The sequence below is a fragment of the Athene noctua genome, chromosome 4 (assembly GCF_965140245.1).
Source record: "Athene noctua chromosome 4, bAthNoc1.hap1.1, whole genome shotgun sequence".
Taxonomy (NCBI): Eukaryota; Metazoa; Chordata; class Aves; order Strigiformes; family Strigidae; genus Athene; species Athene noctua.
Window position 1 is genome coordinate 72,664,569 of NC_134040.1, and position 22,511 is coordinate 72,687,079.

A 22,511-nucleotide genomic window follows, 5' to 3' on the forward strand; every position below is an offset into this window, starting at 1 on the left:
CTTCTACATGGCATATCAGAAAGCTATCTCACACTTAGCAGTAACATTTTTTCTTTAAAAAAATCACTAGGTTTGCATGCTACCTATGTATCTCATTCATCATTTTCTCACTAGTCCTTTCAAATCAGAAATACCATGAGAAATATATACTAAAGACTGTCAGGGTTATCATGTATTAACTTTGAAAGACAAAATATTTTCAGAAGAATGTTGTTAAAGAGACAGACACAAAAGTGTGGTTATTTTTTAATGAAAAAAATTAATTAGTATTAAAATTTACATTTTTTTCAATCCTAACTCATGCTAGGGGCAACTTCCTCAAATATGGTCTCTCTTCCTAGGGCTTACTGCAATTTTAAGTTCTGTTTAAATTAAAAATGTTGTATCTTGTTCCCCATGACGCAGACAATTTAATATTACGATTGTTGGTTTTCAACAGAATTATATATGCAGTGTTATATATGTAAAACACCTCAATTAAAGGCTGCTTTCTCCTTTAGCAGATACAAGGAACGATTTTTCCTGCTCCAAATTTTAACCCTATTATGGATGCCCAGTTGCTCGGAGGAGCCCTACAGGGAATCAGTGAGTATCTTGACTGATTCTAACACATCTCTTTTTTTCAGAAAGCTCTCATAAAATAACAAGAATTAGGCAAAATAAAAACTCATAAAATTAGAAGTGTCAACATGTATCTGTTGATTCTCCAGGGTATCACGATAAGACACACTGGTGATGTCCAAATAAATCATGTATCTGCATTCACAGGAACTAAGAGGTGATTGCAATGAATCTAAAACCTATTCCAACACTTCCAATAATGAATGCTTTCCTTGAGAAATCAGAAAAAGAAAACAGAATTCTGTGTTATGTCACTACAGTGAAGGAAAGGTTTTTAATTGTAACTTCAATAATTAACTATTACCAAGGACTGTTAAGTCCTTTAATCAGTGATCAAGAAATAAAACTAAATGGAGTAGAAAGATTAAAGAATTTATTATCTTTCACTCATAAACAATTTCTGCTTTCAGTCTATGTCCATTTTATGAGTTTCATGGAAATGAATCAGACTGATGGTAAATCAGTGTCCTGCTAAAAAGCTGGTGTAATTTTGGCTAGATGATCCAGAATAAAGAGAACTAAACCTGGTGTATACTAAGCAAACACAGTCTTCCTCTGCCAACTGAAAAAAAAAAAAAAATTATTCAATGTCCAATTACATTTGTGTCAAGATGGAATCTGTCAGTTATAGATTATATGATAAAATCTGCCTAACAAAGCTGTAATAGGTACAGAACATGTATCTGTAACATATATTTATATATGCACCTATATAACAATGACAGGTAGAAACCTGAGAGACTACCCTATTCCATTCAGATGCTAGCTGATGCTCCTGCTTTCCAGCCTAATTCATCTCTGCTACAAGTGTGATAAAGTCATTTGATTTACATTTGGAGATGCATTAATGTTGGAATGTCATTAAAATTCTCAGGCATCTGCAATTACCAAGAACCAAATTTTGGGATGAAAAGAAAAAAATTATAAAATCGTTTTCAAAATATGTTAATCATTATCTTCTTTTTCATAAGCAGTACATACTGATTCATTATAGAAGTTTAGCAGTATGCTCTGGCCATCAGGCAAATCAAGCTCGGTAACCTTGAACAAAATGTCCTTGGAAATTGGTTAAAATCCTCTATTTTTTTAAACTTCATAAATTATTTTACATAGTTCCTCTGAAAACATACATCTTTCCATTTATCAACCAATGATCTGACCATAATTTGTCACCCCCATAAAAGGATCCCTAATCCTGAAATGACAATTTAATCAGTATCAACAGGGCATACAAATATGACTTCGCAGGCTCAGCCACAGATTCTGCTAGTGTGCCTAGTTCTGAATAGATGAAAGCCTCTCTCTGTTTTATTGATGCTTTCAAATCCATTGAGCTTGAGAGAGATGGTGATGCAACTGCTAATAACAAACCACTTTTTGCTGGTATTACACCAGCAAGTGAAAGGTACATAAGCACAGTAAATATAACTGATGTTGTTGATCTATTTTTTTCAATAAATTAGGTTAATGTTCTTGAACAAAACATGAAAAATCACAAACATAAGTAAATAACAACACTTTGTAAACTTAGCGTCTGTGTCATGTTTCCTTTACAGGTTGTGAAAAAGATGTGTTGATTGATATCCTAACACAGCGTTGCAATTCACAGCGGCTTATGATTGCCGAGGCGTACAGAGACATGTATGGCAGGGTACGACATAGCCATTTTGTACTTTCATTACTTCTGTCTCTTCTGTCTCCAGGGTGGTTGGTCAGCCCTTCTCTCAGGTCAGTCACTGGAACCAAAAGCCTGGCAGACAGCTGGTCGTCACCAACAGATTGGCACAGAACCTCGTTCATGTAACTATTGACACCTCTGACAGTCATTTATATAGCAGTAGGAGTATGTCTGCCACACACAAAGTTTAAAAAAAGGACATGGAAAGTTTCTTCTTCTGTAGTTCATTCTCCTTTTCTATTGACCAAACCAGACTTTCTGGATAAATTTTCTTTCTCTATATGCTTTTGGGAGTTTCTGCATCACTTTTTTTCAGGTTTTTGGAATACATAATAAAATAGTATTGTATTTGGGTTGAAACACCAAAGAAAAACACCAAACCAACAAGTACAGGTTGTCTCTTACCCATGCATTGATTAATGTACTTATTTCAAGCACTGAATTCTCAGAGCTCATACCATATAACCCCATCCCTACATTAAGTACAATACTCCTCTGAGCTGCTTAATTTTAAATTTATGAATCTTTGAAAAGTGTTTCAAAAGTTTTAAGACATAAAAAGTTAGTGCTTTTTTTTCAAATGCATTTTATCCATATTTACTGTATATAACAATGTAAGTTTTGTTAAACAGGTTGTTAAAACACACAGAGATATATATCCTCATTCTATTTTCAGATCTACTATTCCTAATCAAAAGTTAGAAGGAAAGTTGCAATGCCTGCATTTTCCTCAGTTATCCCATCTACATAAAGGTGGAAATAATAGCAACAACTTTTGTAAAATCCCTGTGAAATCTGGTGATGAAAAGTTCTGTATGAAACTAGATACTATTGGAAAGCTAAAGAAAAATACTGTGATTAAATTGACCAGATGTGCCCTTCCCCTAATAGAAGCCAGCCAAACATTTTAAACAAAATCTAGCTTTGTTCCTTTCCTGAAGCCTGAGAAACTAACAGCTCCCTGGAAAATGCCTTGAAGGTCAGTGTATGCTTGCCATTGGATTGATCAGCATGAAAGAGGATAGTGAGTTTGCAGAAAACCTGCCACACCGCCATTAGCCTTAATTAGAGTTAACTAGAAATGGTTCATTCAAAAGCTCCACATTAACTGCTGATGTGGTAGTCTGTTACACCACCAGTTTGTTAACCAGTGGGTGTATTTTCTTCTTTGGGTAGCCAAGCAGTTTTCCAGAGACAGCCTTTGTGCCACCTGTATACCAAAATACCTCATAACCACTGACCTCTATGCTGAAACACCCCCTTACTCTACTAGAATAGTGGGGAAAGAGAAAAGCTGGATTTAATCAGTGCAGTGGGTTAATTTTTTACTGGTACTCACCTAAAGGAGATCATTGGCTTTATTTGGTCTGTTATCAAAAATCAAACACAGTATTTGTGATATTTTAGATGCAGCCTTGAATGGATATGTTTAAAATAAACGATAAAATAACAATAACTGAATCACAGGTATCCTTACCTTCCAAAAACTGTGAAAATGATTGAAATCAATCAATCTGAATGATTGGAAGTGGTTTTCTATTACAAGGTATTTATTAGATTACCATTACACTTGCAAACCACACGAGTTCAGCATTTATCCATGCAACATTCCTCACTGAGTTTGTTTTACTTGTAGAAAACTAATGCATGTTAAGTTACCCAAAGGGGCCTGTGATTGTAAAGCAGACAAGCCTATTCTTTCCAAGTCTTCATTTATCTCTTTAATCACTGGACAATGCTCCTTCTCTGCTTCATCCATAGGATCTGGCTAGGGGTTTTTTCTCTGGAGTGTTTCAACTAGACCTATCAAGGAAAAACATTTAAAAGCTCCATATAATTTTATATCTTTAATTTCTACCCTCTGATATATGAAGATGTCCTAGAGATAACACCAATGATATCTCAATAAAGAATTGCCAGATATCCTTCAGGAACAGAGTTATGATTTGCCATATTTAGTATTCATATAGAACAATTCTTGACTTGCTCATCCCTGATCTATTTGGATTTTCTTTTCAAATCCAAAATAAAAATATAAACAAATAAATAAATCCCTATAAAAACACTTCACCTTTAAATTTATACCTTTCAGACATATTCAGTCAACATGAAGTGCTATAAAGCCAGTGGTCATGGACCTAAAGATCTAGAAGAAATACAAAAGCCAAATAAAATCTCAGATGTCATTTTTAAGAATTTCAATCTCTAAAACTATGAATAATAATAGAAGGGAAAGGCCAGCAAACTGTTTTTATATTCCAGCAATGGGCTACAGAAAATTCTGAAACTCATGGAACATCTTGCTTACACACCCATAATTTTAATTTAAATGAATCTGTTAAGCACTGGGTAATAGCACAAGCTCTATCAAGATACTCTTGACAGATTTCAAAAAAAAAACCCCAAACATCTAGCTTTACTGTTTGCCATGTGGAAACAGAGGTCAGTACAAATTACTCTAATCTAGTTCAAAGATGAAACAGGAATGCTGATTTTTTTTGTCTCACCTGTGACAGCAGATATACTGAAATGGCTAATCTGGTTAGTGCTCCATGCAGTTTATTTGACTGATTCCTCTAAAGTTTGCTATCTTGGGCAAGAACTGCCAAACACAATGGGATAAATCTTTCCCCAAAGTGCTGCAGTTTACACTTCAGAAGATACTTTAGCACACATCAGTGATAGCATTTCATGGCTGTAATCTATATTAATGGCTGTAATCTGTATAAATGGATATATTGCATTGGGCAAATGTGCGATTTGGCAGTCCCAGTTTATGAGTAGTAAACTCTGCAGGACAGAGAAGACAGACAGCTAGGCAATACGATTTTAGCCTTCTCAGTTTAATCTATGGTAAATCTGTCAATCGAATGCTTCACCCTCTTAATTTCAATGCGGTCTGTTCAATACAGTAGCTATCATGACCATTCATTTGACAAATGTAAAGTTTGACACATTAGGAGAAATATATACTTTTAAAATAATAAACCCCTGAACTAGCTGCATGATTCAGACATACAGACAAGCTTTAAGATTCCTTCTTACAATTAGCCTTCAAGGATTTCTTATAGCAGACAATTAGGAAATGTTAATAATGACAACTTAAGAGTTGTCTCTTCTTATTTTTCAGTACTTCACTTCCCTTAGTTCTGATCGCAGAAGTAATTTTTAATTAGTATCCATTTGTATTACTAATCCATTTTCCCACAGGCATGTTGTCAGAAGTGAAATGTCTTAATGAATTAATTTCTATTCCATGTGTGATTTAGTAGTTGTCAAATGCATCTAATGTGCATTCACCGAAGACTGCGTATGTTTCTTCATGATAAATTTAATTTTTAATGTGTATATGTCCTCCTTCATTGCTACTCTAGCTACAAATTTAATTATATTCAGATTTGTATCAAAATCAAAGTACAGGCCTGAAAAAGACGCAGCTCTGAAAACGTAATAGTTTATATCATGGGAACCATTTCTGTTGTTCCTTTAAATTCAGACTTAGGTCAGAACATACCTGACACCTGCCTAATGCTGTACACAAAACATAAAAAAAAATGAGTGCACTAGTATCTTCTTAATCAGAAGCAGCAATAGAATAACAAGCTTTTGGCATTTACAGTGTTTTGAAGGATACTACTGGGAAAGGAGAGAGTGATGAGGAAACTCCCATCCATTACTCAGCTACCTGGCAAGCGAGTAGAGACAAATGAGAGGGAAGGGGGGGGTCCTTTTTATTAATGCAGCATCTGTCAAAAGTAGGGAATTCTGTTTGAACGTAATACATACATAAATTGAAAGACATAACCTTCCAGTAATCCAAGGCAAATATTTTTATGTACTAGGAGTGGATGATTTTTTTAAATTATTCACATAGTGAGTAACACTGAAAAAAGGACAAGAAATCACCTGTGTTCTATGGGATTTCACTTCCAAAGGTGCTTAGCACTCACAGATTCACACAAGGAATATGCCAATGGAAGCTGCCATGGTATTCAGGTTTCCAGGCCTTTAAGTAATAGTTGCACTTAAATGCCATAATTTTCTTCTGCATTCTAATGAACCAAAAATCAACAGTCCTATGTAGTCTACTGCTTTATGTATCTATTGTCATCTTACTCATACTATTAGAAGAAATGGGTACTATTTAAAATAATATTTTTCTTACTTAATTTTAGCCAGAATTCATCTTCAACAGTTCATATTTATTCATTTACAGAGAAAACCATTAATACTTTTTTTAAACTATCTTCATAAAGTATGACTATTGAAATAATCCTGTCTATGCATTTTCTTTTTCTTTTCAAGGATCTGATTACAGACCTCAAAGAGAATCTCTCTCATCACTTCAAAGAGGTCATGGTTGGCTTGATGTATCCACCTGCTTCCTATGATGCCCATGAGCTCTGGCATGCCTTGAAGGTACTTGATAAATTTAGAATTGCATAGTCACAGTCACTAATTACAGTACTGAACATATGTTGAATTGATTTTTTTGGACATTTAAATGGTTGAAAACTTCTGGAAGTTAGTACACTGGAAGAGTCTACCACACAGTAGTACACTAGGTCATCAGAAATACAGTGCTGTATGAAGTTTATTCATTGGTATGCTAAAACCAGCATAAATAATATCCTTGTCATGTAACAAATACAACCCATTTAACACCCATGGTAAACTCAGTAAATTTAAGAAATATTTATACAGGAATGTATAAAGCCCTGGTCCTGCAAGCATTTATGTATGTTACAAACAAAATTCATTTCAACAGTCAGTGTCACGCACTAAGCCTCCACCTCTGAAAAGACCAATACTTTAGCAGAACATGCCTTTACCTAAAAACAAATTACTCTGTGACAAAGCAATGATTACTCCACTCAAACTGAACTGATTGCACATTTTGAAGAAAATATTTCCTTTTCTTCCCAGGATCTGAGACTGTGCTCCTTAAACAGCTGAAGCTTTGAAACAAAATAACATTTTTTTCAAAGATCATGTAATTAAATGGTGAATTTGGTTCCCACAGGGCATTGTGGAAGCCAAAGGCACAAATCAGTTCATAAAGGACTTCAATAAAATAATAGAAAACAGGTCCACTGTTTGCTATTGAAAACAATCCTTGGCAAATTCCTTCTCAGGGACTTCCTAAATTGCCAATTCCTGCAAGATGGGAAGGCATATCAGAGTTCAACACCATTTTCCTTTTATTTCTATGAATACTTGCAAAAAACACCTTGTTCTTTCCTTCAGACACTTAAACCAATCCACTTTTAAGAACTACTGATATATTTTTAGTTACAGTTGGCATTAAAAGGATTGTGAAATATCATTGGTAGCACAGGAAGCATGATTTTTATTAAAATTATTGACAAGACTGCCAGTTATATTTTGTCTAAATGTGGCTCAAAGTTAAACTTACTTATAGTATTCTCTCTTGAACTGGATTCATATGGCCAAAGTGAAAAACAGGCCACATGTGTCCCCAGGCTCAAGCTTGATGTCAAGTTCTCACATTATCCCAAAGGCAGAATACTCACCTCCACTATACATGTGCATACCAAAAGGAGCATATGCAGTATATCTTATGTCAATTTAACTATTTAAAATTAATTCAAATCCTGTGGGAAAATACAGTGATTTGAAGCACTGAATGATGGCCATGATGCTTCCCTTAAATACTAAATTCTACAGTAGACATTACAGACCATAACATGGCTGAACAGATTTTTTAAAAAAAGAAAAAAGATAGAAGCAGAACATAATAGTTGTGCTCATATGTACTTCAGATTGCTTGAACATTAGCTGGGGATGTATGCTCAATCTCTGCATCTGATTTCTTTCAGAAAATCCTAAATTCTTACAAAAGTTCTACAATTCAAATTCTTCCGATTATGTTTCTGTCAACCTGAGTCTTACATCATTCCTCACTAGTTAATGTACATGCTGAAATTCAAATTATGCAGGAGAGCTGAGCACGCACACAACCAATGTGATCAAGCAATGGCCGTTTATTACAACTAAGAAAGCCCTTTTATAATGTTCTCCCGCACACGTGAGTAACATGCAGTACAAGTCCTCAAGATTGGACAGTTAACTTAGCCCATGCTTTAAACCTTTGTATGACTGGATAAAAAGTGCCACATCAGCCTTGCCAGGCTTCCTGCCTTGTGGAACTTCCTCTTCCGTCCCAACCCCTTACGGGGGTTGTTTGTCTCGTCGAGTTTCTCCCCCCTCATTCAGGGTCACATCCTTATCGCATTCTTGCTTGGCTGAGGCTCTTATCACTCTTGTTCTCACGCAGGATTGCTCACATGTCCATTCTCTCGCAGAAAGTCCTCTAGAATCCCAACAAGATTAGTCCTATCACAGAATCAGAATGGTTTGGTTGGAAGGGACCTTCAAGATCATCTAGTTCCAACCCCCCTGCCATGGGCAGGGACACCTTCCACTAGACCAGGTTGCTCAAATCCCTGTCCAGCCTGGCCTTGAACACCTCCAGGGAGGGGGCAATGACAGCCTCTCTGGACAACATTTTCCAGTGTCTCACCACCCTCACAGTAAAGAATTTCTTCCCAAAATCTAATCTAAATCTACCCACTGTTACACTTCATCCTATCCCTACACCCCCTGATAAAGAGTCCCTCCCCATCTTTCCTGCAGGCCCCCTTTAAGTACTGGAAGGCTGCTATAGGGTTTCCCTGAGCCTTCTCTTCTCCAGGCTGAACAACCCCAACTCTCTCAGCCTGTCTTTGTAGGAGAGGTGCCCCAGCCCCCTGATCATCTTTATGGCCTCCTCTGGACACGCTCGAGCAGGTCCATGTCCTTCTTTTGTTGGGGGCACCAGAGCTGGACACAGCACTGCAGGTGGGGTCTCATGAGAGTGGAGCAGAGGGGGAGAATCCCCTCCCTCGACCTTCTGCCCACACTTCTCTTGATGCAGCTCAGGATACGCTTTCTGGGCTGTGAGTGCACATTGCTGCCTCATAGTCAGTTTTCCATCCACTAATACCCCCAAGTCCTTCTCCGCAGGGCTGCTCTCAATCCACTCATTGCCCAGCCTGTATTTGTGCTTGGGATTGCCCCAACCCATGTGCAGGACCTTGCACTTGGTCTTGTTGAACTTCATGATGTTTACACAGGCCCACCTCTCAAGCCTGTCAGGGTCCCTCTGGATGGCATCCCTTCCCTCCAGCGCGTCGACTGCACCACACAGCTTGGTGTCATCAGCAAACTTGCTGAGGGTGTGCTCACTCCCACTGCCTGTGTTGCCAATAGAAATGTTAAACAGCACTCGTCCCAATACTGACCCCTGAGGCATGCCACTTGTCACTGCTCTCCACTTGGACATTGAGCTGTTGACCGTTTTCAGTGCAGACACCCAGCCAATTCATTATCCACCGAGAGGTCCATCCCTCAAACCCACGTCTCTCCAATTTAGAGACAAGGATGTCATGTGGGACAGTGTCAAAAGCTTTACTCAAGTGCAGGTAGATGATGTCAGTGGCTCTTCCTTTATTCACCAGCACTGTAACCCCATCATAGAAGGCCACCAAATTTGTCAGGCACCATTTGCCCTTTGTGGAGCCATGCTGGCTGTCACCAATCACATCCTTATTGCCCATGTGCCCTAGCATACTTTCCAGGAGGGTCCGCTCCGTGATCGTGCCGGGCACAGAAGTGAAACTGACTGGCCTGTAGCTCCCTGGGTCCTCTTTATCTTCCTTTTTAAAAATGGGGGTTATGTTTCCCTTTCCCAATCAGTGGGAACTTCACTGGAATTCCACAACTTCTCAAGTTGGATAGATCATGGCTTAGCCACTTCATCCACCAGTTCCCTCAGGACCTGCGGATGCATCTCATCAGGTCCCATGGACTTGTGCACCTTCAGGTTCCTTAGGTGATCTCAACCTGACCTTCTCCTTCAGTGGGTGGTTCTTCACTCTCCCAGGCCCTGCCTTTGCCTTCTGCATCTTTGGTTGAGGCGCTGGAACCCTTGCCAGTAAAGACTGGGGCAAAAATTATTTGAGTACCTCAGCCTTCTCCATATCCTGGGTGACCAAGTCACCCATTTCATTCTGGAGAGGGCCTATTTTTCCCTTAGTCATCCTTTTATCACCAACGAACCTATGGAAGCTACTTTGCCAAGCAGATCCCTGAAGAGGCCAAAGTCTGCTCTCCTGAAGTGCAGGGTAGTGACTCTGCTGTGCACCCTCCTCACTGCCTTCAGGATCTTGAACATTTCATGGTCACTGCAGCCAAGGCTGCCCTTGGGCTTCACATTCCCCACCAGCCCCTCTGTTGGGATTCAAGAGGATTTTCTGTGAGAGAATGGACATGTGAGCAATCCTGCTTGAGAACAAGACCGGTAAGAGCCTCAGCCAAGCAAGAATGTGATAAGGATGTGACCCTGAATGAGGGGGGAGAAACTCGATGAGACAAACAACCCCCGGAAGGGGTTGGGACGGAAGAGGAAGTTCCACAAGGCAGGAAGCCTGGCAAGGCTGATGTGGCACTTTTTATCCAATCATACCAAGGTTTAAAGCATGGGCTAAGTTAACTGTCCAATCTTGAGGACTTGTACTGCATGTTACTCACGTGTGTGGGAGAACATTATAAAAGGGCTTTCTTAGTTGTAATAAATGGGCATTGCTTGATCACATTGGTCATGTGTGTGCTCAGCTCTCCCGCACCCCTCCTTGTTGGTGAGAACAAGGTCCAGCATAGCACCTCTCCTCATTGGCTCCTCTATTCACCTGGAGAAGGATGTTATTGTCAGTGAATTCCAGGAACCTCCTGGATTGCTTGTGCCCTGATGTGTTGTCCCTCCAACAGATATGGGGGTGGCTGAAGTCCTTCATGAGGACCAGGGCTTGTGAATGTGAGGCTGCTCCTATCTGTCTATAGAGGGCTTCACCTGCTCCATCTTCCTGGTCGGGTGGCCTGTAGCAGCCCCTCACTGTAACATCCTGTGTCCCTACCTTCCCTTTAATCCTGATGCATAAACTCTCAGTTGGCTCCTCATTCATCCCCTGGCAGGGCTGCATGCATAGGCCATGCATATGAGGAATATATATATATATATATTACATATATTCCTAAGTAGGAATATATTTGAAATACAGGATTCTACTAATAATTTAAAGTCATTTTCTATTTAAACAGGTAGACTATGCAAAAATGCACTGTGCATTGCTCCAGCAGAGTTATATCTATATATTGTTATATCTGATGAGTGCAGCATTATTTTCTTCTAAAATTTGTGGTTTCTACTAACAACATATTTTCATATTTACTTCTTTCCACACAGGGAGCAGACACAGAAGAAAAATGTCTAATTGACATTTTAGCCTCAAGATCTAATATGGAGATCTTCCAGATAAAAGAAGCCTACTTAATGCGTAATGTTTTTTACAAGTGCACAGCAGCAGTTGTACTGTTTGTGCTCTGGATATATTAGCACACATGAAGGAACTGAAGTACAAAAATTACTTCACAATACTAACTGGTTCCCTTCTCCATCCTCTCCCATAACTGTACAGAAAAGGCTGAAGCAAAATGTTTAACACTGAAAATACATTGTAGCATTTTTGAGATGTATTGCTTGCTGCCTATGGCATTTGAAATACCTGGAAGCCACATTTGGGGATTTTCAGAAATTTTTGCACACTGTATTCAAAAAAGTACATAAGCTGTTGTCTTTCAGAAAATGCTTACTCAGGCTGGACACCACTTACCTGCCTCGATGGGGCATTTCCGAGTCTCCCGCTGCCACACAGCAGCAGCAGTGGGGCTGTGCCTCTGGGTGGGTGGGCAGGTGAGCTGGGGCAGCGGCTCAGGCCCCTCAGCAGGGCAGAAACCCCCAGCATGGCGCAGACAGACCTGCCAGCCCCATGGCTAGGTCCATGTCAAACCTGCACAGGTTACTGTGGAATAATCACCATCGAAAATGGACAAGTATTTGCACCCTATTTATTTATCCTTTGTTTGGTAATCTTTATTAGTACTATTCAGAGCATGTTCATTTGTGATTTATATGTTTTTGGTTTAATCTAGAATATAACAATGATCTTCAGCAAGATCTTGATTCTGAGACTTCAGGTCACTTCAGAGATACGCTCATGAACCTTGCTCAGGTACTGTAAAAACAGGTAGTATGATATACATTTCTAAAAAACCCTTAACTTTTGATATTATTTGAGAAATCTTAAATTTTAAGGTGACTGTGGTTAAAGATAGTTTAGTAGGGCTACAACTTTGAACAAGAAAGGGGGGAAAGCAGAAGTGGAAGAGAACTTGAATTCCTTCATCTAGTTTGACTTTGACTTTGGCTTTCAGATGGAGGCAACGGTCAACAGACTATTTTATTGAGTAAGTCCCTGAATATCTACCTGTTAACTTGGCTCAATCTGTCTCATCTCAAAAGGTGTCTACTTGCATGTACAAATGAGATTTTCATTTTTAAAGCTCAGTTTTCACCACTGTTAGAATATATGGTTCATAATCCAGTCTAGGTATTATGTAAAAATAGAGATAAATCCACATTTGACTATGAAGGAAAGTATTAAATAGTTTTCTGTTCTAAACATTACGTTCTTTGTGCTACTGCATATACTAAATCAGAGTATGTTTGCATGACTATCACACACCAACTTCTGCAGTTCTACCAATCTGTAGTTTTATGCAACAAAGTTGGTCATCCTTGTCAGATCATGAGTTCCCATTTTCATTGTAGTCACCGTGCTCATTATCTTAAAAATCTTCTGTAAAACCAGAGTAACAAATAATGACAAAAGGACTTCCAGGAGATAACAGAATATAAGGTATATCTGTACTTTTATATATGTGTGTCCGGGGAAAAAGTTCTTACTAAGATTTGAAATAGCAGCAGGCTTCACTGAGGTACACAGATAAAGAGCAGATGTTTCAAATGTAGGAGCTGTAAATAGGAAATACCTTTTTTCTAATGTTGGATGTTTTTTCCCCATAATAATTATAATCTTCCTAGCTTAAAAATGAAGAGCTACAGGTTAAGCAACCTGTTAAAAAGTGTCCCCTGTTAAAACCATGGGACACTTTTACTCATCAAAAGAACAGATTTAAAATAAATCATCTGAGACTACATTATTAGTCCTTATTTTCTGAAACCACAGATATTGATAAAGAGGCATGAAAGCAGCAACTTCTTAGCTAAAAAGATCTAACTGCTATTTTTCTCAAGACAAAGAAGAGTTGCAGAAAATTCCAACTTTTTACTCAGTTACACTGTGTACTTCTGAAGACTGTTAGTTGAATCATCCATGTTTGGATATGATCTTATAGAAATACTCAGTGACATATAATTAAAATATATCCTTTCTAGTTCTAGTAACATGAAACTTACAGAAGAGTATTCTATGGCAACATTTCCAATGCAACTTTTAATGCATTTTTCAGACACCCTTTGCTTTGATTTCTATTAAATCTTGGGGTTGATGACATACACATCTGACTACAGATAGAAGCAAATGTGTTTCACATATGGAGAGCAAACTATTCAATTGCTATAGTGTGGTATTTACAGTTTTTAGGTCCACTCTGAGGCAGATTAGAAGTTGTAGGTTATAGGCCTTCCTAAATGGATTAACAGATCTACAAATTCAGGCTAACTAGTATTTTAGTACAAGACAAACAGATTTTTATTTTAAATCTCTTTTTTTGGGTATTAATTGAAATATGATCATTTTCTACAATTTAAAAAATAATTATACATATTGTGGGAGTCTCCAGCAAAACTATGCCAAGAGTAGTCACTGTTAAATGTTACTGGGAAAGTTGGCATTTGACTCATGTAGATTATTATTTAACTTATTTTATTGTTTGCTTGTCTGTCTTTTTTTCCTGTGTTTTCTCGTGTATGTAAATTTATGCAGTCATTCCTTCATAATTTCCTTCAAGTAATTTATCTTGTTACAAGGAATTCCACTGTGTGAAATTCTTACAATTTAATTAAAATATAAATTAACATATTTAAGAGGGAAAAGTTACAAATCAGTCATTGTACAAGTTGACAGCCAATACATAATTTTAATCCTCCCTTACATGTATAGGGTAAAGTGACAGTAAATTTTAAACTAAATTGTTTTGAACACGTATCATTAAGGCAGTGATTACATGAAGCTTGAGACTGTTAAGAGTTCTGCAACCAAGGATGATGTGTATCATTACAAGATTATTATGGTCAGAAAAGAAATTCCAGAAGTTGTGTGCTCTTCTCTTTTCCTAACAACTATATAATTCAGATCATAGTACGTTTACTAAAGCATATCAGCTGGATTTGTGTAACTGAAAAGCTATTAAATGTATGGGAAAATTAGAAGTAGACTTCTGTGGTTTACGTATCAAAGCTGTCAATATCCTACTCTTTGATCTTAATTTTAGAAAATTATTATGAGCAAGCAAAATCTCTGTTATCTGATGTGCTCTCTCCTATGGTCTGTGCAGAGAGAAAAAAAAAATTGAGAAAAGATTCTTCTGGTAATACGCATATTGATAAGAAATAATCAGTGAATGTCAAATGTTACTCTTATCCTTGTTTTCCCCTCATAGTTATGTATTATAGTAAGCAATATAATGTCCATAATACAGGAAATGGTGGTAGAATGTTAAAAGCTTATTTAAAATGGGACTAAAAACAAGAGAGATTTATCCACTTCCCCCATTTTTTCCTCTCACCAGACAATTTGCCATTCCCGAGTTCCTCCTCTTAGAGGAAATGAGGATATAATGTGACAACTTGAAGGTAGTTTCTACAGTTGTAAATTCAACCATTGAATACACTGATTCAATCTAAAAGTCCATACGTGATATCCCAGGAAATGAAATGCAGCTTCATATAGACACAACTCCATGTTCCTATAGTCTTTTAGGATTTAACTTTTGAAGAAAATGTATCTTTTTTTCCCCCAGGGAACAAGGATGGAAGGATATGCAGATCCTTCTACAGCTGCTCAGGATGCAATGGTAAATATAGTCAGAAATGAGCCTCTCAAATATAAAAAAAGGAACAAATAGAAATGTTGAAAAGTAATTTTGGAATTACTTAAAATCTTTTGCATTTTTTTTTCCTTTTTCTGGTATATTAGATTCTATGGGAAGCATGTCAGCAGAAAACAGGCGAACACAAAAACATGCTGCAAATGATTCTCTGCAACAAGAGTTACCAGCAGTTGTGGATGGGTAATCCAGAGGTTCACCTGTCTGAACATAGGGTGGAAGGGAAAAATCTGACTTGCTAATACATACAAAGTATTTACATACCAAGAATCTCAGTGTGCAGCAGGGTATTAGCCTGGAACCTAACTGTGAACTGTTGGAGTTCTCAGACTCCCACTGATGTTAATGGGATTTTGGAAGTAATGCAAAACTGAACTTTGCCTGATGACTACAGACAGCTGTAGATGGAACAGACAGATGTCAGGATGCCTAATAACAGAGGAGAATGCATGACCAAAGAAAGGCACAGCCTATGGCAGCACTGAGTTTACACACGACACAATAGGATGAGGCAGATTTTTCTTATTTTCTTCATTTGTCCTAAGTAACTCTTTGCTTTGAGTGGAAACACCTTAGGAGAGGCAGTTGGGGTATTTTCAACAAATATTTGTATGTGAAAACGCATTGCTGTGTTGCAGCTTTTCCCTGGAAGTTTCAAAGAAGATTCTGATGGAAGCACTTCAGGGTCGACATCTGCTCTCTTGTAATGAACATACACACAGAAACATGATGGGACATTTTTATTTAAAATAGATAATCAGACACAATTAGAGATTGCAAGAAATTTATGTGAGATCATCCAGATCTTCCACTGTAGAAAAGAAACTTGTTGTATGCTTGGTGACAAGTTTGAGCGGTCTTTTGCTCTGCTTGGTGACAAGTTTGAGCGGTCTTTTGCTCTGCAGTGGAATAAAAAGTCTGTTTGGTGACGTTTATCACTGTGCAACCAGCTGTATTTCTTATGTCAACTTCCAACAGTAGCTTAGAACTACTTTGCTGTCATGGATCAACAAATTAATTCTTCTCTCATGACTTCTGTAAGGCTGATGATGATAGTATTGACATAATGCAACACAAGCGCTTATGCTCTACTCTCCTTCTGTATCAAAGATTTGAGGGCTCTGCCTGTAATGTAGTCCTCCATAAATTTTGTAGTAAGCAGTGGGTTGAAACTATTCCTCCCTCCCTAAAGGAGTAAGTGCACCCTGTATATATTTGTGTGTGTAAGTCTGGAAACCAGCATTATCCAGAGGGTGTTCATGTCTGGATACTGGCATGTTACACATGTCATGCTATGGCTTGTTGTCACAACCTGTGAATCTCTGGACAGCTTTAGCCAAGCTGAGCAAGGAAGTTGTCTTAATAACATGAAATTCTTACAAGTTTCTAGATAGGTTGCTAGATAAAGAATTTATTAAAGCTTCCAGTGAAACAGAGGCTTTGGCATATATTCATTTTAAACTGTATACTGGAGAATGCAGAGAGAGAATGTCCTGGAAGCCACGTTTCAGGCTACTCACTTAGATTGCCTTACCTGGGGGATATAAACATAAGGAAACAGTAAGAATAAATAGGGAAAAAAAATAAACTCGATAGTTATATTACTGGGGGGAAGCAGTAAAAAACAAAACAAAATAAAAAGGCAAGTTGATCTTTATTAATGAACTAGAATAAGCAAGATTTTTTTTCCCCTCCCAAGTTTTCCAGGAGTTCCAAAATATCTCTGGGCAAGACATAGTAGATGCCATTAACGAATGTTATGATGGATACTTTCAAGAATTACTGGTTGCAATAGGTAACGTAAAAATATTACTTTATAACAGCAGTAATTTCTTAATAAATACCTAGTATAGTATCTCTGATGCATCAATAATAATATTTTTCTAATATTTTTCTCTTTACTCTCCTATATTGTAAAATTACATTTTCAGAGATAATTAGAAAAGAATATTTGAACAATTTTTCCACATTTGTGTAAATTTACAAATGTATATATACAGCACTAGATTCTGACTGAGCAAAACTAGTATCTGTTCTTTATTTGAAAATAAATTTTGTGTGAATTACCAACTGATTCTACACATATTAAATAACTGGCAAAGTTTTCAGGACTTCCCTGGTATATAAATAATTTCCAAGCTTTATGTGCCTTTGTTTTCCATTTATAGAATAAGGATAATAATATTTCTACAAAGATGTCATGTGAGCGTATTCACTGATATTTAATAAGCCTTTTGATGCAACTGCAAAATAAGTACAGGATTTTTAAAATTATTAATATAGTTATGTTTGTGAAAACTAGTAGCTTAACTTTAATCTGACTCATGGACAGCACTACCCAGCAAGGAGCTCAAAGCCAGCAGAAATTATTTTATAAGCTTATATTTACCTGTTGCAACTCTTCTCTCCTAGTTCTCTGTGTTCGTGACAAGCCTTCCTACTTTGCTGACAGGCTTTATAATGCAATTCATGTAAGTAGTCTTTCTTTTTCACATATCATAAAAAGTAGTTTCCCTATTTTTTTGTTTGCTTGATTATTCTTAAACAAGTACTTACAAATCAGTCTGTTCAATATTTAAGGTGTGATTGAATGTTTTAAAACTGTTGGTACCTACACAAATTTCAAAGCCGTAGTGTCTAAGCAACAGTTAGAATTTAACAGTAACAGTAAAAGGTCAAATATTTAGATTCCTTTAAAAAATATCTGATAACTTTGGGGGTTTTTTAAAATCAAAACCCTTCCTTTTCTATGGATCGTAGCTCCCCCTGCTGTGCAGAACTCAGTGTGCACTTTTCTTACGATGCAATTTTTTGTCTCTAGAGATTTAATAAGTATCACTAAAAATTAAATCATAGATTAACGTTACATAAAAATAAATGGCCATATTTCCTTGTGGGGCTCAATATATACATGAAGGTTCTAGTGCTAACACGCTAAAACAAATGAGTGCCAAGAAGAAATGTGGGTAAATGCAAAGAAACACCTACAAATTCTTCCTACTAACTGAAGACATTTTCTTTGTTTTTCATTTATTAGTGAAAATAGTGAGGCATTGTGTTATGTAAAAAATAAAGTCTAATCTTTTAAGTCTAATCTTTGAAGTGTAATCCTTAGAAGATGGTCACAAAAGCCAGCCACAGGTAAAATGGAAGTATCATCTCAGAGCAAGAATGGCAAAGATAGGATTCAAGCCAGAACCACTGAATAAAACTTCCGCAACACTTCAACAGGGCCCCAGTATCCTCTTACAGATGCTGCCACTACTGCTGACCCCTGTTTCAGCTAAACCAGCAACAGTGGCAGCAAAGAACCAAGGAAAATTCCAGGGGCTGAGAGGAAGAGGCAGTATTTTGTCGGAGTGGTCAAAAGAGGATTCTGGCACATGACATAAAAAAGGTTTGCCAAAAGTACAAGGAAATACCAGCTATCAGGAAAAGTGATGTTTGTCACAAGGTCCTGTACCAAGACTGCTTTTCAAGTTAAAACCTCATTTTTAAGAAATACCACATAGATAGTTTTCTTCTATATTATATTCAGATGATGTATGTGATGCAGTTTTTAATGATTAAGAATAAACATTTAATTTTGTTTAAACTAGTAGTTTACTCTGTTTTCTCAAAGTGTTTTAATGAACACAAATAATTCTCAAAACAAATGCAAGAATTTTAAAGTGTCTGGTTTTAAAGCCAAGGTTATACCAAATACCAGATTATACCAAAAGCTTTTTTACCTCCATTTATAACACCATATAATAAAACCCACCAAGGATTCTAACACCATAGTCTACAATGGTTTATTAAAAAAAAAATAAAATAAAAATAATCTAGACTCAAAACATGTATCAAATTCTCTATATTCAGCTTTTTAACATATCTCATTACTTGATTTTCAGACAACAAGATCTCAATATCATGGCTAATCCATAAAATCACAATTTAAACAATCTAAATTGGTCATCGGTCATCCCAACCCTAATTACTTTTATTGCCACTAGATGTCTCCATTCTCCACACAATTACAATATGAAAATTTATTTAGAAACTTGAAATAAAATACAGCTGAATACAAGCTATGTAAACTCTAACTCGATGGTTAAAAATCTCACTGAATTCACATTTGGCAGCAGTGGTTGTGAAATAAGATTATTGGCTTCAGTATAGTTTGAATGGACTCCACAATGACAGTCACAACAGCCACCTACAAACTGAGTACCTTAGACTACTGACAAGAGTTCATTAGGTTTTTCTTTTTAAACAGGTCAGGTCATGGTTAAAACAGTGATATGTGGGCAATTTCTGTTATTCAGTAACGAGAACTCTATTCTTTGAGCACGTGAAAACTCTGTAGGATAAAACCTTTGAATGCTTAGACTCCTTTAAAATGTGGGATGACTTTATGGGTAGCCTAATTAATTGGCTTATCCATAAAACATTAATGTGAGCATATACAGATAGGCAAACACATGTTGTCCAACTGTCAAGTTTCCTCTCATCTTTCTTTTTAGGACTTTGGGTTTCACAATAAAACAGTTATAAGGATTCTCATTGCCAGGAGTGAGATTGACTTGATGAATATACGACAGCGATACAAAGAGAGATATGGGAAATCACTCTTTCATGACATTAAAGTAAGTTTTTACACACTTTTGCATATATTCAGCACTGGCACCACACAGACTGTGCCAAGCACTACCAGAAAAATACAAAGGGCTAATCTCCATTCAACCACTTGTTTTAAAACAAACAAACAAACAAACAAACAAAGCAACTTATAAAAATAGCTTATTTTTTCAGTGCCTCAGGTTGACATCAGTGAGTGAGCAGTGAATTCTCAACTCTCTCATTCCATGTGATTTTGTCCCTCCCCAATAGCAAGAGAATATAAAAAGGGCAGGACAGTGTATGCTGAGAAACAGTTTGCATGAATAGTTTCTACACAAATTGATACCATCTTCTTTCACACCATCATGCAAGGTCAGGCTGATACCACCTTCGTATAAAAATCTGGTTTTCTCTTTGCTCCTAAGTAGTATCAACCTTCGAAAGAACTATTCCTCTTGTACTCTTGCTCTGTATCTTAAAACAAAACTCTGACACTTTTTAATTGTACAAAAACTACTCTTGCTAAGACACTTTACCTTTTTTATGTTGCTATAATCCACCTGTAAGATGTGCAGTAACTGTAAGAAACTGGTCATGATTTTTTTGGTATTGAACTTGAAAAGTATTAAACAGGTTTGATCCAACCTTTCCAAGGTAAGATTGTTTCTGGGTGGCCAAGCAACCAAAGCTCAAGGTGTGGGAAATTTTAAAAATCTTGGCCTAGAATCCTTATCAAAACACTCTAATATTTTACAAAACTTAACATCAGTGATGTCCTTGTCACACACCAAGAGAAAAAAAATTAAGAAAATGTACAGTCACAGAAATGTTGATTTTTTTTCTTGCAGCATTTTGCTTCAGGGCATTATGAGAGTGCTTTACTTGCTATCTGTGCTGGGGATGCTGAAGATTATTAAGGAAGAAGATGAACTTTGAAAGCTGTATAAATCTATTTTAAATAGAAATTGAAGCTATACGCAATACACTAACTGTAAGAGATCTCTATTCTACATAAAAGAACAGAAAAAGTAGTGCTATACATTTGGTAATATTAAATCTTTCTTGAGACAGGAAAAAGTGTTGGCAGGAACATAGTTTTATCCCTATTTCTAATTAATATTTCTGTTTATATGATTAATGTAAGTTAATGAAGCAACTAGTAAAATAACTCCGTGCAAGCATATGTTTATCATTTAGTCTCACAACATCCCATTAGACAATAGATTCAAGAAGAACCTATTTACTTCCACATTGGAGGGAAAAAATGTTTATCTTTATTTACTTATAGCAGCATGATTTCTTTCTATAAGTAATCTTTTTATTTTCTTTCCCATTTCTTATACCTCATATTTTACGCTCTTGAACATTATTGTTTTAGTTACTATCAAACTAAGCATGTGCCCCAGCCTACTATCAGTCACTCACCAAAGAGCACTTTTCCCGTTTCATTTAGCCCACACACTTAATGGCATTTCCCTTTTTCCATTTGAAATGAAAGAAGAAATTAGAATCAAGTATCCCAAACCATTCTTAATTTAGTGCCACGCACTGGAAACCACTGGAAGATGAAGCTTTGAGCGGAGAATTCCCAGAGGATTAAACCCTGAAATTCCATTTGCACCTCTTAGATTTTAATCATTAATTGAATATTGACCTTTAGAGCACTGAGGTATTTCCAGGATGCCCCAGTTGGTATAATTCAGGAGTAGCAGGTAACACTGCACCTCCAGGTGAGGTTGAAGGATGCAGCGCTCCTCAGAACACCAGCAAGCACAGTCTGACAATATCTGGTGACAACTCAGACTTTAACGAAGAAAGGCAGCAGAGCCCAACCTCAAGTCCTTGTTCCACGGGAAAGCATGACACTGCTTTTAAACATCCTGAGTCTATTCTGTGCTGCCTATTGACAAAACTTTCCAGCCTGTGTATTTGTACCTTCTGTCACTCTTATGTATACTAACACGTAAGGGAAAATGTGGTAACGGTGACTAAAACAACTCCCCTTTGGTCTTCTCCTGCAGCTATAAGGTCTCCACTTGACACAGGCGTTTGGCATTTTTAAAAAATAGGTGCTTTCTGCAAGCATAACTCAGTCTGAATAAAGAAAGCACTACTATAAAAACAGAATAATACATGGTTGCTTTTATGCTGCTTGCATCTGTTGCTTCCCTCAGTCTGTGAAAACGCTATTTTCAGTGTATCTTGCTTTTTTGCAAATACTGACTTTATGTTACAAATCTACCGATTTACAATAAACTTAAAATTTCAGTTGAGTCCCTCTTGAGTTTGACCCATTTCAAAGTATTTCAGGTGGATAATGTAACTATTGGGCCAGAACTTTGGAAGGAGAAGCTCTGGGAGGAAAAATAAACTAAGAACAAAAATAAGAATGAGGTGAGCACTATTGCCAATTTTTCAGCATTAACAACATCCTAAGCTTCAGTTACGTTACGATTTTGCAACTGTTAAGAGGTACCTTGTAAGATCCGTACCTCAGCCCTGTGGATTTCGCTTTAACTCTGACACCTCGCAGACAGGAATAGCAACACCTCTCTCAGCTGCAAACACCCCGTTCACGCCG

General features: G+C 37.1%; 1 protein-coding gene across 1 annotated transcript; it reads left to right on the forward strand.

The window, feature by feature from the left end:
* Nucleotides 1-506: 506 nt before the first annotated feature.
* ANXA10 (annexin A10) lies at nt 507-20,847 on the forward strand. The gene is made up of 11 exons (XM_074904067.1): nt 507-585; nt 2,178-2,272; nt 6,605-6,718; nt 11,604-11,694; nt 12,350-12,429; nt 15,242-15,295; nt 15,418-15,511; nt 17,028-17,123; nt 17,741-17,799; nt 19,834-19,956; nt 20,779-20,847. Exons 1-11 carry the CDS (start codon nt 546-548, stop codon nt 20,845-20,847), a joined length of 915 nt encoding a protein of 304 aa, XP_074760168.1. The 5' UTR covers nt 507-545.
* Nucleotides 20,848-22,511: the final 1,664 nt, after the last annotated feature.